Source organism: Pleurodeles waltl, chromosome 4_1 (genome assembly GCF_031143425.1).
Source record: "Pleurodeles waltl isolate 20211129_DDA chromosome 4_1, aPleWal1.hap1.20221129, whole genome shotgun sequence".
Taxonomy (NCBI): Eukaryota; Metazoa; Chordata; class Amphibia; order Caudata; family Salamandridae; genus Pleurodeles; species Pleurodeles waltl.
Genome location: NC_090442.1, coordinates 850,372,983 through 850,392,112, shown reverse-complemented (window position 1 = coordinate 850,392,112; position 19,130 = coordinate 850,372,983). Strand labels below are relative to the sequence as shown.

The 19,130-nt window shown below is 42.9% G+C and overlaps 1 protein-coding gene across 1 annotated transcript in view; it reads right to left on the bottom strand.

Annotated features, from left to right (window-relative positions):
- The window catches only part of LOC138287203 (solute carrier family 23 member 1-like), a 665,436-nt gene extending 648,266 nt beyond the window's left edge, over positions 1-17,170 (bottom strand). Inside the window, exon 1 of the mRNA XM_069227562.1 lies at positions 16,676-17,170. Within this exon, the coding sequence (XP_069083663.1) occupies positions 16,676-17,170 (495 nt within the window). The remainder of the gene's footprint in view (positions 1-16,675) is intronic.
- Between the last annotated feature and the right edge of the window lie 1,960 nt (positions 17,171-19,130).

Below are 19,130 nucleotides of genomic sequence, written 5' to 3'. Positions count from 1 at the left end.
ATCGTAGTACAGCAGTGGGCTGACTGCCGGCTTGCTGGCCACCTCACCACCATCATATTGGCAGTCCAGCGGATGGACCGTCAAATTCGTAAAGAGGCCCTATAACCAGTCTTTTAAATAGCAAGTTCCAACAGTTTCTAAAAGCACCATCCTCCACTTCATGATGATTAGAAGGATCACGGTTCTTCTACAATGCAAATACTGGTGTGAACTAACTAGTTCTCTGGTACTATCCCAACTCGACTACTGGAACATAGTTTAATTAGGTGCCCATAAAAAGGACCCTAAAAAAACTTCAGAGTATAAAAAATCAAGCAGTCTCAATCTGTTTCAGTTAAAAACATAACCACGTAAACAGCTCATGGCATTTCAGGAGGATCATAGGAGTCTTGATCCCCCCAATCAGGATTTAGAGCAGCCCACAGCACAGAGACTGCACTGGTAGCTGTTACAGACACCATCTGCCTTTTTTCGGATGCGGGTGCCCTTGCCATGCCTGTGCTGTTAGATCAACAGCTTTCCCCATGTGATATTGATCATGAGACAGCAGGAGATCGCTGTCGGGGTACAGCCCTTCTGTGGCTCACTGATTTTTTAGACAGCTGGACAAAACAATCACGCTAGGCTCATTTAAATCCCACATAGCTCCCATCAATAAAGGAGTGCCACAGGGTTCATCTTTGAGCCAATGCTGTTTAACATCTACATAGTTCCTTTGGCACATATTGTTAAATCCTGCTGCAGTTAATCATTTCATTGGGACAGGATATTGATGGTGCTAAATACTGTTTCCTGGAATGCATGAGGAGAATTGCAGCTTGGATGTCGAAGAATCGTCTTCAGCCGAACTGCCAAAAAATTGAAATATTGCTGTTCTGCAAAGCTCAACATCTTTGGTCCCCGGACTGGTGGCTTCTGAACTGTGACCAGCTCATTCCTCAAGTCAAACCACAAACATCTTGGAATTGAATTAGACAAGGAGCTGTCCTGCTTTGTCCCTATTGGGCTGCTGAGGAAAGTCTTTCCTTGGCTACCATCAATGGCTAGGCAAATGCTAGTCCAGGCCCTAATCATTAGCTACCTTGATCATGGCAATGCATTGCTGAAGGCAGTCAACAAACTCTACTGTCCATACCCCAGGTGGTGGAAAATATGGCTGCCCACCTAGTCTGTAATTCTGTATCCTCCCAGTAGGCTCTCCTTCTGCACCTATTCTTAGAGCTCTTCACTGGCTTCCAGTCAGAAAATGCATTGTTTTCAAAATATGCTGCCTTGCTCACAGGTCTTTGAAGGGGAAAGCTCCTCAGTACCTAAAGGACAAGCTGCACCGCTACTGTCCCTGTTGCATGTTAAGATCGAGCAACAAAGTGCTACTGACCATTCCCCAAATCCACGTCTCTAAATATGGTGGCAGAATATTTTCTTACACTGCCCCCAGGGTCTGGAATCAACTTCAGCTCCATCCCTGCTACTGTTCTGGTTTTGCCAAGTTTAAGAAATTGTTGAAGACCTGGTTGTTTTAGGTGCTGGGTGAGAGTTAAGTGCAGGCTGAGTGCTGCGATACACATTTGGGTGTGATTCACTTCACTTTACTAAGTGGAAATAACGTAACATAACACCAGCACCACAAGATCTCCACTGGTTCTGGTGGCAAAGAAGATCACATATAAATCCCCATGCGTAGTCTTAAAATATCAGGAGGGAACAGGTTTGGAATACTTACAAAACCTTTCCCAGATGTAACATGATGAAACTAAGTCAACTTAATCATCCAAAATAGATTCTCTCTAGGAGCATGCCTGTGGAACTCATTCGGCCAAGACCTCTGATACCAGCGCAGCCGATTATCCTTGAAGAAAGCAAGAGAACAGTAAAAGATCCAGCACTGCGAATTAACAACATCTGACAAAGTAGGGCTCTGCAAATCAATGAAATCAATAAGTAGTGTAGCCCTGCATTACAATGGGCCATGTCATTATTTGTGCCATATGTTGTATATTTATAGTGCAAACCTGGTCAAAAAGCAGTGGAGCAGTGTATGCAGTCAAATTCAAAAGCCACATGTTTGATCATTAGACAGATTTCACCCATTTGAGGTTTTATAAACTATATACTATCAAGATGGGCAACAAGTTTATAATAAATGGAGATCTGCAATTTTTGTATAAAACCTGAACCTAACTTCCTTGTTATGTATGGCTTGTTGTCAAGATCACAGGTTTCAAAATCCAGTTATTTGCTGCTCTGTTTTTATAGCAGGGAAAAAGCAATTGTTTGTTTCATTCAACTGGGCCCTATAGCACATGATCCATCTGATCGTGGTCCACTGCCTCATTCAGGGCCTTAGTGGACTGAGGGAGTCAGGGGAATGTAGGTGCTGTGCTCATCATCAACCTTGATAGCCATAGGTCTCCGCTGATCCATGATGACAGAGAAATAAGGACTGTGCTGTTAGATGTCTCTCACAAAACATCTGTCAATGAGGCACTGGCTCCCAACTTTGAATGTAAGAGTGGAGAGGTTGACTTCAATTTGGAAAGAAGACAAAATGCACAGTGGGTGGTGTGGAAGGGTGGCAGGACCCCAGATATTGCTTTTTTTAATATTGGGGCACTGTGGGAAAAAGTGATGAAGAGGGTGGCAGGACTTGAGGGATATATGTTTTTAAATAAAGGGGTGGTGGAGGGTGTGGTAATGATGTAGTGATGAAAAGTGGTAGGCTGCCCCATGCTTTTTTGTACATGGGACAGGGGAGGGTGAAATCAATGATGGTGAGAAGTGAGTATCAGGATGTTAGGGTCTTTCAATATTTGCACAGTAGAATTGGGCCATAGGATGCCAGATATATATATCAAATATAAAGTATGGCTAGGGTAAAGGAGCTTCAGGCATAAAGCCAAGTTGTGCATGGCTCCTCATGGCTTCTCTACCTCTGTGCAACTGATCCACAGGATCAGATGGACTGGGTAAGAGGACTAGGGAGTATATGTAACATAAAATTGCATGTAAATAGATATCCATAATGTAGACTTTTTCTCCTTAGAGTTTCAAGAGACATCATAGGCAACTCGTTCACTCTTGTTGAAGGAACGTGGAAGCCTCCAGTGGATAACAACCCTGCTATGTATCTGAGGTATTGGCAACTCATCAATGGAAAACACTCAAGCCATTGAAAACTACCTATCTATAATTGTTTATGTTATGTTTCGTATAAATAAGCAGGTCAAACTCCAGTTATTCACTTCTGTAACATAAAAATAATGGGAAACAAAAGCTGTTTCCCATTCATGTTATGTTACCATGACAAGGACTCAATGGAGATCTAAGAGAGGCATTAGAACATCTGGAGTGGCTGGGCCTCAGCCACCTTCTATTGCCTCTCCAGGGCCTCCACAGACTAGAGGGAGGTTGGGGAATTCAGTTGAGGCACTGTCTACATCAACTACCCCATTTCTGTGTCAGTGAAGTGCAGGTCTCTGCAGACTGACACTGTCAGGAAAAACTTGCGGCGTCTGCTGCTGTCAGCCTTATACCAGCTCATCACTTTTGTGAAAGAGCAGAACACTGATTTGGGTAGAAGAAGACACAGATGATGGTGGGTTTGGGTGGCAGGCAGCAAGGTTTCTTCATATTTTGGCAGAGGAAGACGGGTTGAACGTTGGGTGGTTTTTCAGTTTGCTCAGGGTAAATGTAGATGGTGGTTGGATTGAATGGCAGAAGGTCAAGTTTTTTATATTTGAAGGAGAAAGAGTTGTGCTGTATGGCTCCCTTGTTACTCCTCTACCTTTATGTAACTTTACATCAGGGAGAGATGATTTGGAAGACATACATTAAATTCAATTCTTAAAAGATATAAAGTGAATTAAAATAATGTTTTTCACCTTGGGGTTTCATTATCTGTCTGATATCAATCAGACCCATTGGTAAAAAACATCCTTGTTATTTACTGTTGCCCAAAAATAATTCTGTATGTTACATATGATTTCCAGAAAGCCATCTGCCTCATGGTTAGTTTTAAAATGTAGATTTTCACTGCTGTTACATCATAACAATGAAGAATGTGTTATTCCATGCAATTAGGGCACTTGAAGGAAAGGCCACCTTCCTGATATTTCCCTGCCGTGTCCAAACTTGCAAAGACCTCACTGACACAGGGGAAGGGTAGTCGGTGATTTGATGCCTCCTTTAGTATCTAGAGACCTAAAAGATGGAGTGAAATGGTGGGTGATAGTCCTCCACCTCCACTTCCATTCTCTGGTCTCCACAAACATGAAGGAGGTGAGAGAATGCAAGAGATGTTTCATCATGTCAACTAGATGTTCTCTGTCAGCTGGAGATCTGTGGCGATCTATGTGTTTGAGAGGAGATTTATCTATGTGCTGAAAATACTTAGTCAGAACCAATCTCAGCAAAACACTGACTCTCTGGCCTCTCATGGAAATCAAAGGACTCTATGTTGGCTTAGGAGGAGGACAAAAAGCCCAGAGGATCTAGGTATTGTTTTTAGGGCGTGTGGTGGAAGGGCAATTGTAGGATATCAAGGTCCTAATTAGGAGCTAAGAGCTAAACTCTGCTCAAGCAAGAGGAATTAATAGTGATGCATTCATTTTCACATCTATCATTTACAATATTTGGGGGTTTTACTGTGTGCAGTCATTGTCACACTTTCTAACTTTCCCTTAACACATTTTGGTAGAATTAATCTGCTGAAATTTATTGTGGGAAATATGCAGACGTTTGTGTTGTAAATACTGCATCTGCATGGCATAATTCATTTATGTGGCATTACCTCAACATGTCATGAATTATTCACTGCACCTAGCAACCACCCCACACTGGGGTATCAGTATGTACTGATTTTGGTAATTAGTAACACTTCGGCCCGTATTTATACTCCGTTTGCGCCGAATTAGTGTAGTTTTTTTCGACGCAAATTCGGCGCAAAACTAACGCCATATTTATACTTTGGCGTTAGACGCGTCTAGCGCCAAAGTATGGGCAAATAGCGTCATTTTTTTGCGTGAACGCCTTCCTTGCGTTAATGAGATGCAAGGAAGGCGTTCCCGTCTAAAAAAATGACGGCGACGCAAATGCGTCGTATTTATACTCCCGGGCAAAAGTCACGCCCGGGAGGTGGCGGGTCAAAAAACCCCGCATTTGCGCCACTATTTAACGCCTGGGTCAGGGTAGGCGTTAAGGGGCCTGTGGGCTCAAAATGAGCCCACAGGTGCCCTCCCCTGCCCCCAGGGACCCCCCCTGCCACCCCTGCCCACCCCAGGAGGACACCCAAGGATGGAGGGACCCACCCCAGGGACATTCAGGTAAGTTCAGGTAAGTATAATTTTTTATATTTTTTAATTTTTTTTGGGTGGCGTAGGGGGGCCTTATTTGTGCCCCCCTACATGCCACTATGCCCAATGACCATGCCCAGGGGACATAAGTCCCCTGGGCATGGCCATTGGGCAAGGGGGCATGACTCCTGTCTTTACTAAGACAGGAGTCATTTAAATGGCGTCTGGGCGGCGAAAATAATGGCGCAAATCGGGTTGAGGCGATTTTTTTGCCTCAACCTGACTTGCCCCATTTTAAGACGCCCTAACGCCATTTTCCCCCTACGCCGGCGCTGCCTGGTCTACGTGTTTTTTTTCCACGCACACCAGGCAGCGCCGGTCTGCTAGCGCCGGCTAACGCCATTCCATAAATACGGCGCCCGCATGGCGCTTCAGAATGGCGTTAGACGGCGCTAAATTTTTTGACGCTAAACTGCGTTAGCGCAGTTTAGCGTCAAAAAGTTTAAATATGGGCCTAGGACTCAAGTATTAGGTTTGTGGTGATTGTGGAGGTGTGGTTGAATGCTAGGTTATGTTTTTGATTGAGGGACATTGGTTTTGATGGAGCAAGCATAGGATTTATAGAAGGCAGTTGAGAGAAGTAAGAAGGGTGCCAGGATTAACAAATTAATTGGGAAAGAGATGCAGGACTCCAAATACTTTATATATATATAGTGATATTTGGGTGGCTTATACAAGAAGGAGGACTGCAGAGATTCAGAGCGAAGTGGGAGTGCGGGAGTTCAATGAAGAGCATTTAATTAGTGGCTCCCCATAAACTCTTTTCTCCCTGCACAGATGTTGCACTAGATTAGCATACTAGGTTTGTGCTCTTGGAGGTTATAAACAACATAAAATTATACATGGGTACTTGTTAGTAATGAGGTATTTTCAATGCTGGGAGTTCCAGTGAGGTAACAGGGAGCTCAAACTGGACTCTCACTGCTGTTGGTGTCACTTGGTACAGACTCTTTACTGGGGCTCATCAAGGTTTCCCATTCTATATCTAATTTTTGTGTTGATCCTGGAAGTCAGAATTGCAAAACCACAACAGGAAGAGTGCATTTCCAGCCAGTCTTGAAAATGGTGAACTGGCTTCTGGTAACAGTGAAAATATGTGTTTTAGGTCTCAGTAAGGTCACAAATACATACATGTATATTGTCCAGTGCACTTAAAGAATAGAGTTCAAATGCTCATTCCCACCAGGCTGTTGAGCTCTTTGGCTAAACACCTTTTGGGTACCCTGAGATTTAGACTGTTTGGTGCCCATGGCTAATATTTTTCCAATGAGGCAGACAAATCATGGAATGAGATGCCTGGACTGGACTATAAGATAAGTCAAATTTAGACAAATGCAAAACATCTACTTCAAATTTTCATCATGGAACCCACAGTGATCAACGCTTGTAGACCCTGATTAATGATGGCATGCTGTGTGAACACAGGCTATAGATAAAAATGTATGTTCTTTTCTGAAGATGCTGATTAATTTATTGTGGGAACAGAATGGATAAAGTAGTTTGGGTAAGCCTGTGTGCTTTCGCATAATTTCCACAACTTTCTATTGTCCAATGTTCACTTTTGGATTTGAGCTTTGTGGGTAGAGACTGCTTTGGTCTTGAGTTTATTTGGGGTAAACCAAAAATATTGGGCAGATATGGCTGATAAAGAACAAGGATGCAAAAGTGTTAAGGTCCAGGTAGATGGAGGTGTTGAAATCCAGAACAGGGATTCAAGAAGGGTGAAAAGGGCGAAAGAGCAGAAGGTGTAAATTTACAAGGCACAGTAGGCTGATGGAGAAGTTGAGAGGTGGTTGAGAAAGATAGAGAGAGAATGTTTGCGGGAATGATCAGGAGATTAAATCATGTTAATTCAATATGAATAAAAGGTTTAGTACAGCTTCGCGAATTGAGAGCAATTTTCAATGTGTGTCATTTTCTGTGGGTGGTGATAGAAATAGGTTGGAAGAGGCCAAGTAAGTGAAGCTGAGGAAGCAATGAACAGAAGAGATGCAGCTTGTGTTCATCTGCACATATCTTGACAACTCTGTGCACTTAACCACTGTTAACCAGTGCTAAAGTGCCTGCGCACACTCCTCTAAACCTGCTAAAATTGGCTTACACCTTATTGACACATTCAAGTTTCTAATAAACCTCTAGAAAAGTGGTACAACATGTACCCAGGGCCTGTAAACTAAATACTATTAGCATGCCTGCGGTATTAATTGTGACAACCACTTAATTTGCCCTTTAAAATATGTCCCAGAACTGCCATTGCACCCTCCGTGTATTTTTAAAACGCCAATTCCACCTGGAAAAAACATTTTTTTGCCAGGCCTTAACCTCTTTTGTAATACATTTGTCACTCAAGGGTAGGCCCTAAACAGCCCATAGGGGAAGGTGTATTGTATTTTTAAAAAGTTGGAAATGGACCTTTATGTTTTACATGTCCTGATGGTGAAAAAACTTCTAAATCTTATCTCCACTATTGTGAGGCCTATGTGTCCCATGGGCTATTATTGGGTTACCTATACATTTAATAATTGATAACTTTTGATTGCTAACAGGTTGAAATGTCATGTTTGGTCTCAAAGAATTGTACTTTAAAATCTTCTTTAATAGTGAAGTCAGATTTTCAGTCACAATATTAAAATGCCACTTTTAGAAAGTTGTTTTTTCCTTGTCTTATCCGTATGGTGATAGCGGCCTGTGACCTCGGTCACATGACTGTGATTACATGGCTATTGGCCTTTGGTTATTATTCCCAGACATAGGGAGACTGGGTGTTGGCAGAATGGGTCATCCTTCCATGATGTGTGGGGCAGAGATGATTTTATGTCATAGATGGCACCCTAGCACCCTCACAAAGAACTTCACACCAGCCTCTTGTCACCTCACACCACCCTGGGTATAGAGGAAGGAAATTCAAGAGCCATCAGCGAGGGGAACTCTAGATGTTTTTTTAACTTCATAGGAGGCACAAGTTATAAAAATAGGACCCTTAAACCTACTCTTCAGTTCACTCTTGGGCATGTGGAGAACCCCCCCCAAAAATTGCCTTGTACTTCAGAGGACTGCCATCCTGCTTAAGACTACCTTTGTACTTCAGAGGACTGCTCTGTTACTACTAGAGGTCTGCTCTGCTGCTGAAAGCCTGTCCAGTATCCTCAGAGGACTGCCCTGCTACTTGAGATCTGACTTGCTGCTTGATTCCAGGACTACTAAAGACAAGCAGGCTGGCCTCCTGTTTTGAGCCACAGGGACATAAAATGCTCCAACTACCTTGAACCCACTCCTAGACCATGCTTGAAGTATGTCCTGCTCTCCACATGGTTCCCACCCAGTCTTGGGACCTTGGGAATGGTGCTCAAGGTGCCCAAACAACCAAAATCCAAATGTCGGGACTTGGAGAATTTTCCATCAAAAAGTGCTCTGAGAACTGAAATGACCGGGTCATACTTGCTTGCTGATCTGCCCAAGGTGGATCGCCTAGCCGGTTGGCATGCCTTTGCAGTAGCTCTTGCTACATTCTCCTCCTCCGCAACAAGTCTTAGAGAGCTGCTCTTCTTCAAAAGGTTATCCAGTCTCCTGGAGCCCTCATTGGCTACAGCCTGCAGCTTCATTCCACTGGAGATTTTCGACTTTCAAAAAAGAGACTAAGTCCAAATGTAGGAATCTTCACTGCGACTTTGTCCAATGGCTCCCAGGTGATGACACCTCCTTTTTGGACATTGCCAGCTGCGGCGACGAGGCCGAACCCACTTTGCGGTTGCCCATAACTTTTGATTTTCCTTGGTCTCACATGACTAGATGACCGTGGTTGGTGCTTTGATCTTTTAGGCACTAGTGTGTACTAAAAACTCAAAAAACTTTAAAAACTCATAACTTCGGTTCTACTAACTGAATCTTTGTCATTCTGTTGTCTAATTATTTATTACATTTTCTCTATTTTCCTAAATTGGTGTGGGATTTTTCTTCTATATACATTTTATTACTATTTGAGCGCTGAATAAATACTTAGGGCCAGATGTATTAATTTTCCCAGTAGCGATTACCTAACTGTGATTTTTTACTAATAACAATTAGATAATCGTTATTTGAATGTATGAAACTCCAGGAGTTTCATTTAGCGCTTCCCACCAGCTCGCAAAGCAACCTACCTCATTAATATTCATTAGGTAGGTCGCAATTTGCGACCCATTATGAATGGCTACAATCACAGGGATGGTGGCCTGCTGGGCTCAGCAGACCATTGTCACTGTCATTGCTTTTAAGTAAAGCAATCTCTTTTTTTCTAAATGCAGCCTGTTTTCCTTAAAGGAACATGGGATGCGTGTAAAAAAGAAAAATGAAAAGTTTTCTTTTAATTTTGAAAGAGTAGGCAGTGCTCTTAAAAACATTTTTTGCATGCATTGACAAAGAGTGAGGGGGTCCCTTAAGGACCCCTTGTGGTTTGAGAATGGGTTACCACCTACTTGAAGTAGGTGGTAAAAGGCAAATGTTTTGCGATCGCATTTCGGTCACAAAACATTCCTACACACCTCTGTGATTCGGTATAAGGAAAGGAACGCCCATGACACGCCCCTTGCTAATATCGAATCGCTATTTAGTTGCAATTCCAATTTGCGATTCGCTAACAAGTTACTGATTCGCAAATTGGGATTCACACATACCAAAATGCATTTATGCGATCGCAAACAGCATGATACATCTGGCCACTAATGCCTATAGGTTACACTTGACTGATTTTGTGTCAAGCTGCCAGAGGGTTAAGGACAGGTTAATTTAGTGACTTTTGTCCTTCACTATGACAGGAATTGTGGTTTTTGCCTGAGAAGGATCTCACCTCTCTCAGTGAAAAACCCAAATTCCTAGAGTGGTTCATAAATATTTCAAAGGCATGCTTACAGCTGAGAGAGTGTTCAGCGTAGGTTTTAAGTACATTGAAAAGAACAAAGCACGTGTATATGTGTGGAAAAAGGTGTACAGGGAGAGAGCAAGAGGATGAGAAATAAAGGAGTTGAATACTGGAAGTTGTGTAAGGTGATAGCAATCCAAAACCCAAATCCACATAGTATGACCACAAAACATTTACATCCGTGGCTCTTTGGGTTTTTCATTACTGTGAATGGCAATCTCACATTGGCAAAGATCTTGCCTAGGAATGGGTGATGTAAACCCTTCTCAGTGCACATAGTACTTGTCTGCTGCCACTTGGGACAAAACATTATGGAGTCCATATTTGCCTGCAGTCTGTGGCCGCTTCTTCAGTGACACAAGGATATTATTTTGTCAGTGTATTGCTCCCATCCCATCCTGCCCTCCGAGCACAGTCCGACAAGAATTACATGGAAATGATGAATACTATTATCTTATAGATCTGCTCCCACGTGATACTCAAGATTGTAGGATGTGTCGTCGGAATGAGAAAATATTTATTAAATGGTACCTGTCCACAGGTAGGCCTTTCTACCCTGTTTAGGGTCATAATCCTCCAGCAACTAAAGCACAAGGAGCAATAGTGCAAATAAAGTTAAAGAAGCACCACACATAGCCTATATCAACTTCTGCCCCCCACCATCAATAAAACCACAGATTCCATAATGAACTGGAAACACCTCTTTTCTGTGCCTAAAAGGTCGCTGTGATGCAGGTGAAACTATATTTCTCAGATAATGTTAAGAAGGCAGAAAGGCACTAAAAAGACCGTGCAATGCAGACACTGAAAGAAACAGCCGCCTAAAAAAAATCTATTAGAGATTCATTTCTCATTATGCTCGGATCATGGAACAGAATAATATTATTTATCCGGAGCACAGAAAATATATTGGCTTATTTATAGTGCACAATATTATAAGTTGAGTTATGTTAAGTTGAAAAAATAATGCTATTTATTGTACATAGCACCAATGTCTAATCAGGTTCCATCCAGTAAGGGTGTACAGTATGTTAGATACATAGTTCGACAACACAAACCGTCAAGTAACAGTAATATGATATCCAGTGCTAAACAAAAAAAGTGCCTCAGGTGTTATACAATGAGATGAGCATCAGAGGTTCTCCATCGAGGTACAAAAAATCAAATACAGCAGACAATTGGTTTGTCACATTGACTTTCCAGGGCTTTGAAAATGCGAATACAAGATCTATATTGGTTTTAGGCTATACTGAGGTTTCTTTCATGTGGTCAGGAGGTGTCAATAATCTATTTCAATGGAATACCAAATCACTTATAATACGGAATGTCCAGCGAAAGATTATGTGAGAATGACCTGAGGAAGAATAGCATTGTATTCACAGTGTGGAATGAGTTGGAAAACATGTCAGAAAGGGAAAAGCTTGTAATACCATTGCTGAAATCTGTTTTTAACCCTCAGCCTGGCAATCTGGGGAATACCAAGGGGAAACCTTGTTTTTTTCTAGACTTTACCCCGTGTGTTCATTTTTCTAGGATGGAGAATGGAAAAAAGTCAGCTAAATTGATTACTCGGTGCTGTGATACACCCAGCAACATTTCTGCTGTCATACATGTGAGGAGGATTAGAAAATGAAAGTTTGAGTCTAAAGAATACAAGTCTAACAGCTTCTAATAAAAGCCATACCTTACTGTTTTTAGCTCCTTCAAACATCAGCTCATGGTTTTCCAAGTAACTTCAACATTAAAAGTTCAGTGAGAGAGGGAAATTGATGAAGTGCCTCCTAATTCGGATTTTTTGCTTTTGAAGATCAAAATTACCTACAGTGCATTCCACTGGAAAATGAATAACAGGTTTTGCAGAAGGACAAATCCTCACAGAGTGTTTACAAATTATATTCCATCACCATCAAAGTCTGCTCCCTGGGGCTGCGTTCGAAAGCAATAACTCTGTTTCTTCAGCCAAAGCAGATCCCATGCAAAACTTAAACCAGGTCTCAAACTGTAACAAATAAACCTGACCGAGTCCCAGCATATTTCTCTACTGCATATGATATGTATCTAAATTAATAATTATACGAAATTATGTCATCCCCATGTTTTCCGGTAAAATCCCTGGAATTATGTAGTGAAGCATGCTTCATATACAAGATTTAGATTTTAAATGTAAGCCAAGCATGTGGGGAAATATGTTTTTGAAAACTAGAATGCAGGACACAACTGTATTTCATCTGTGGTCACTTTCCTAGAAGGGGATGATAAAACGATCGACAGCGCGGCTCTTCAAATGCGGCTAGTTGAGAATGTGCATTCATTATGTCTAACAGTAAGTATATAGACAGAAGGCCACCAAACTAATTTACTGGTGCGCTTGAGGAGGGCTAAACACCGGAAAAGGCATGACATATGCATGCCTTTCACAAATGGAATCAATCGATTTTTAAAAGGCAAGTCCACAAACTAAGGGAAGTGACGGGTGTGAAATGGGCGTACTTAGAAGCCCACATAGAGATTACAACATGGTCCATAGCGATTGCGCGCTCTCGATCCTCAAACAGGAAGGAAAACAAATCATGACCATGTATGTAAACTACCTGCCTTTCATTATCATTAAATAATATACAATATGGGTGTTAATTCATTCTGAATATCAATAAAACATACAGCATTAAAAAATGTGTAATATGTGAGTCTTTTTTTCTGTTTCAAATTTTATAGTATCTTCCATGCAACCCTAACACATAACAACAAACTTCCCTGCACCCGAGAACCACAAGACTAAGAATCCCAGCTTTGACAGTATTTGAAAACATCATAAAGCCTCCCCAGGCCATGAATTTGGTGATAAGTGCGGTTTACAATAACCTTTACACATTTTTAATTTAGTCTTTTTTAGGGGCTGTGGCACTCCTATCAGTCTCCAGAGAAATTTTCATATTGTTGATGGAGTTCCTGCCCCTCTGGGGCACCACAGAAGCACATATGCAAATTTAGGCACCATTCTTTGTGATGCAACAATGCAAGTTAAATCTGCTTCCTCTTACTTCTTAAATGCATCCTCAGTGCTCCTTTGGTTCTTCTGGGTGCCCGAACCCAAACAGGCATCCACAGCAGTCGGGTTAGGGACCTCAAGAGAGCCCTAGAACCCTTACAGTCCCAGTCTTGGACCTGGAACAGCTAACTGGCACCTGGGTGGAGCCAGCCTCCTCATTCTACTATTGAGGAGAATTCTCGTATTCTCCTCATTCTTTTCCACCAGCAGTCAGTGAGGGCGGGAACTGTTGCAGTGGATGCTTCCTGCTTCCCCAGATATGAGCACGAAGAATGGGAAGAAACAGTCAGTGGTGCTCAGTTCCCCACTGACGAACGGAGCTGCTAACTGAATAGGACCTTACCAAGTCCTTCTCATTTAGCACTTAATATCTCAGCAGCCATAGCTCTTCGAGGGGAAATGCATGGACTGAAGAGGAGTGTTGAAGAGAGCAGGAAATATATGGGAGTAACTGATGATCAGGTGGAGACTTGGAACCAGAATTGGCACAGAAGAATGTCTATCTGTGTGGACTATTTTTAAAATTGGCTCACAACCCCAAAATACCATGGGCTGATAGCAACACAGATGGACACCCCTGTAACCCAATGCTTAAAGCCAGGTGAACTACAGTGGGCAGTGGTTGAAAGGGACTATCCAACAGCCCTATATCTGTGCATGTGTGCGGTGTATGTTGTGTGTATGGTCTAGATTGTATGTTGTGTTTCATTGAAGACATGAGATCTTGCCAGTCAGAAGGTGAGACCTAAAACTGTTTGGTAGTGAGGCATTTGAATATATTCTCTTTAAACGCTTAAAATGTAGCATTTGTGGTGGGCCTAATTTACAGAATGTGATACGAAAGAAACTGATAAGTTTCTGACTACTGCAACATATAAATTGTTGGTTCGCAATCTTATGTGAAATAGTTGGGGTTTTGTTTTGATTTTAACATTGTTTGATATGTTTCATAATTACATGAATTTTATAAACTGCAATGCAGTGTGAATTATTGAAAATGATTTTAAGGATTTGCCTAAAAGAACTAAAGAGCTGATTGAGTCATTTGGTAAAAAGTCAGTGGGATGGTAGAGATGTACGTTAACCGGTTATCATTAATTTCTATTGTTGTCACAGAGCTAACAAAGCGCAAGTAAATAGCCTGGAAAAATACTCCAAAGGTAATCTAAGAGTAGAGGCATCTGTGAAGAGAAAGGCAACTGGATATAGAGCGGACGGAAGAGTGCAATTTAAGGAATGGGCAGCATGAGCCCGCTATTCCTCCGGTGTCTACGCTCTTCCCAAGATTGCCGCTGCAAAGCTGCCCTCAGTCAGCCAATTTCGAACATTTTGACCCCAATTGCTCTTTTTTCTTCCTTATCTATACTATGATTTCTGCACCCATTATTTTTCATAAAGGAGATAAGGCCGATTGTTATTGTCATACATCTCTGCATCTGTGCCTTCCACTGGGAGGGATCAACTGAGGCAGGAAGGAGGGCGGACCCTGAAATCTGAGTGATAAGTTAATGCTCAGTGGGATAAACTGTTATTTTGAAAAGTAATTGCAGGGCTCTTTTCACTTCTCTTCTCGGCAAAGGGCTGCTGCCTGCAAGTTCAGGTGGCATTAGTAATGCCAGGGTCGAGTATAACACAGGGTATCGATTAGTTGAGAGTAGCCCTGTAAAGCACAAAATGGCACGACCGACTTCACATTTGAACAAGGGACCCCTTAAAGGGTAATGTCAGTTATGGCCTTGTGTGGCCCGGAGCTGCCCTCGCAGTGTATTCTGTATGTTTTTGTGCCTGTTTCTCGTTTTTACAGTGTATTTAGTTTGTGTAAATACATTTTAAGTTGCATTTTTGCTGTATTTAAATGCAGGCTTGTAGGATCATACTCATACAAACATCGCGCTTTCAGTCACTAATTAGCAGGGCACACCCTTGAAGCAGCTCTGACGGGAGCACAGCAGCTGGTCTTTTCTGGTTATGGCAGAGGCAACAAGGAAATCAAAGCTCTCCATTCCAAGCCAAACCTGGGAGCTAAGATAAACCAGGGTGACTGTAAAAGTCTCCCTCTGCTGTTGGTTTTATGTTTGCAGAGGGAGCTGGTGAGGAGGAGGAACTAAACACACACCCACAGTGTAAGACCAACAGGCAAATACTAAAACAAAAAAGTCCCCTACAAAAGACATAAACAGGACATAGCATGATTAAACAGTAGTTGGTGCTGCTTCCAGAGTGAAAAAGGGAAGACAAAGAGGCAGAACTGACCTCTAGCAAGCAAGGATTTTTAAAGGACGCTGGAACCCGCAAATGAAATCACTGGAACCCACAATATAAGTGTACTTAAAAGTATACAACACGTCAAACGCTTACGCTCGACCTAACAATAGCTGCAATCTGCAGTTAGTGCTTAATTCAACCAGTAGTTGTAATTGGGTTCACTAGCAGTCATTTTTGTGGGCTGATATTTATTTTTCCTCAACAAACTTGGATCCAGAGCAAGAGAGAGAAAAACACAAAAGTGAGACAGAGTAGAAAGAGAAAAGGTTGAAATACAGTGACAAAGAGAAAAAAAAGGAATGGAAACAACCTGCAAGGGTGAGCTAAAGAGACAAGTATTGTCCAGAGGTGGATGAAAGAGGCATGAAGTGGAATCTACACTGTGCAGCCTTTGTATTTGACACATCAACGTTTTTATAGAAAATAAATACATAAAACTTACATTTCTGCCACCCAATTTTCAAACCAATGCCACCATGTCCTTGGAATTCCAACTTCCCATTCATTACATTGTGACTTACACATTTTATCACCCGTGGCAACCAACTGTATTCAGGTTACTTCTGTGTCCATGTTTAGAGCTAGCCCATTCAATAATATGTCATTGTGGTAGGCTGTGTTACGAGCGGATCAAATAGAGTCAAAACAATGGGGTATTTTACTGTTTAGATTTTATTCTCTGTTTAGTCACAGGCTATTTCTTTTAACGGTAGTGTCAAGGGTCTGAGTCTTTGGGATTCCTGTTTATTCCTTAAGGTCTTTCTTTTCTCCTAGGTTTTCCTTGCTTCCCCTGTCGCCCTTGGTCTCATGGAGGATGGACGTCTCTCTCTCGGACCCCAGTCGAAAAGAAACAGAAAAAAGAAGCGGTAAGTACTTCTGGGGTACTGGATGGGGTACGGTGCTCGTGAGGGTTTAAGGCAACATGCGGGTAAGTTCGTGAAGGGGTGATCAGGGTTGGGTTTTAGGGTTACGGGGTCCAAACTGTGCCTATTTTCCCTTCTGGCCCTTCCCTTGTCTCTTATTCACCCTCCCCGTTCCTCCTCCCACTTCCCTGGTGCCTTTCCCCGTAACCGACTTTCCCCGTGGCCCTCCCGTCCCTAGGAGGGACCGTACCTTGTCAAGCCACGACCCTCCTGGGTCGTGGCGGCTCTCTCGTTTCTCCTGAGTCTCTTCCATTTCTAGCTCTCGCACTTCGGTGTTTCCTCCCTCTCCGGTCGGGATTTCCTTTCCGCTCGTCTCCTCTCCACCACACACGCCCGTCGCTCTCCACTCTTCTCTCTCTTGGTGCTCCGTCGCTCTCTTCTTTTCCGGGTCCGCCTCCTCTTTGAGTCCGCGAAACCGGAAGTCGTCGATGCTGTGACGACGTGGCGTCTCCCCGTTGCCAGGGGAACGCCGCGCCGTTTCCGTGAATTCAGCCGAAAGATGGCGGATACGAGGTGAGTGTGCCGGGTCCTCCGGGACCCGTCTACAATCCCCTACCCTAGATCGGGGCTGTTCGAGGTCCGATGACGGAGGGAACCTGGAGAGGTAGTCGGCGGGACCTTGTAAGGAACCAGGGATATGGCGAACCTGGAACGTAAAGGGTTGCAGTTCTAAGAACCATCTCATGATTCTGGAGTTAGAGTTTTTGTGAGCGGCAAGCCAGGTGAGAGGGGCATGGTCAGTGAACAAAACGAAGGACCTCCCTAAGAGATAATATTGTAAGGAGTCTATGGCCCATTTAATGGCAAGACATTCTTTTTCAATCGTTGGGTAATGTGTCTCTCGCGGAAATAATTTCCTACTTAGAAAAACCACTGGGTGGTCAAAGCCTTCTTCATCGGGCTGTGTAAGCACGGCTCCAAGGCCTACGTCCAATGCATCCGTATATAGGTGAAAAGTGTTTAAAAAATCTGGGCATTTTAGTATTGGGTCCGTGACAAGAGACTGCTTCAAGCGTTCAAAGCTACTCTGTTGGAAGTCTGTGAATGGAGCCAATCTGGTGGGGTTTTGTTTGGTCAGTAGATCAGTCAGAGGGGCAGCTATGGTGGAATAATTGGGGATAAACCGGCGGTAGTATCCTACTAAACCTAGGAACGACCGTAGGTCTTTCTTTGTTTTAGGTTCAGACGTTTGTAATATAGCCTCAACCTTGTTTTGTTGTGGTTGCAGAGTGCCATTTCCTATGATATACCCTAAATAGGAGATTTCAGTGTTTCCTAGTAAACACTTCTTAAGGTTGGCAGTTAAACCGGCTTCCGTTAAGGCGGAAAAGATCGTATTCAGATGGACCAAGTGTTCTTGTCAGGTTTCGCTAAAAATGACTATGTCATCTAGGTAGGCAGCTGAGAAGGTTTGGAATGGTTTTAAGATTCGATCCATCAGACGCTGGAAGGTCGCGGGAGCGCCGTGAAGACCAAAAGGTAAAACCGTAAATTGGTAAAGGCCGGAAGGGGTTGAAAAGGCCGTCTTTTCCTTGGCCTTGGGGTGGAGGGGTATCTGCCAATATCCCTTGGTTAAGTCCATGGTGGATAAATAACGAGCCTTCCCTAATTTCTCTAGGATGTCATCCACCCTGGGAATGGGGTATGTGTCAAAAAGGGAAATCTCATTAAGTTTGCGAAAATCAATGCAAAATCTTATCGATCCGTCTGGTTTAGGAACCAACACTACGGGGGAATTCCAAGGACTATTAGAGGGTTCAATGACCCCTAAGGCTAACATTGCTTCGATTTCGGCTTCAATGATAGGCTTCCGGGCTTCGGGGATGCGATATGGACGAAGACGAACTACTTGTCCTAGGGGTGTGTTAATGTGATGGTATGTTAATGGGGTTTTTCCTGGTGTTTTGGAGAAAAATTGGGGATGTTGCTTGATTAGGGTGTCTAGTTGTTTTTTTTTTGTATCAGTTAGCTTTCTATTAATATTGGGTTTTTCTTCAGGAGGGGTTTCTTTTATAGGGCATAACTCTAGTTCTCGTTCTTGGGCATAAGAGACCAAACACCCAATATCCGTCAGGTCGGTAGTCTCTTCTGCCGATTTCCATTGTTTTAACATATTTATGTGGTAAATTTGTGTTTTCTTTGGGTGGGTGCTTATCTCTAATAGATAAGTGACAGGGGAGACTGGTCTAATGACCCTATATGGTCCTTGCCATTTAGCGATCAACTTATGGTCAGATGTAGGTCGCATAATAAGGACCTGTTCATTAGGGAGGAAGGAACGAACTTTGCTTCCCTTATCATAGTAGGACTTTTGCTGTTTTTGAGCCGTGACTAGGTGACTATGAACGTCTTCCCAGAGGGTTTGCAACTGCCCTCGGAGTTGATGGACATAATCCATCAAGGGTTTCCCTTCTTCCTGTTCTTCCTCCCAGGTCTCTGCAGCCATATCCAGAAGGCTGCGAGGTTGCCTCCCGAAAACCAATTCAAAGGGGCTATGCCCCGTAGAGGACTGTTCGTGAGTCCGTATCGCATAGAGAACCAAAGGAAGTTTCTGATCCCAGTTGCGACCGGATTCATCTACAGTTTTCCTCAACAGTGTCTTTATTGTGCGGTTATATCGTTCTACCAGTCCATCTGTCTGGGGG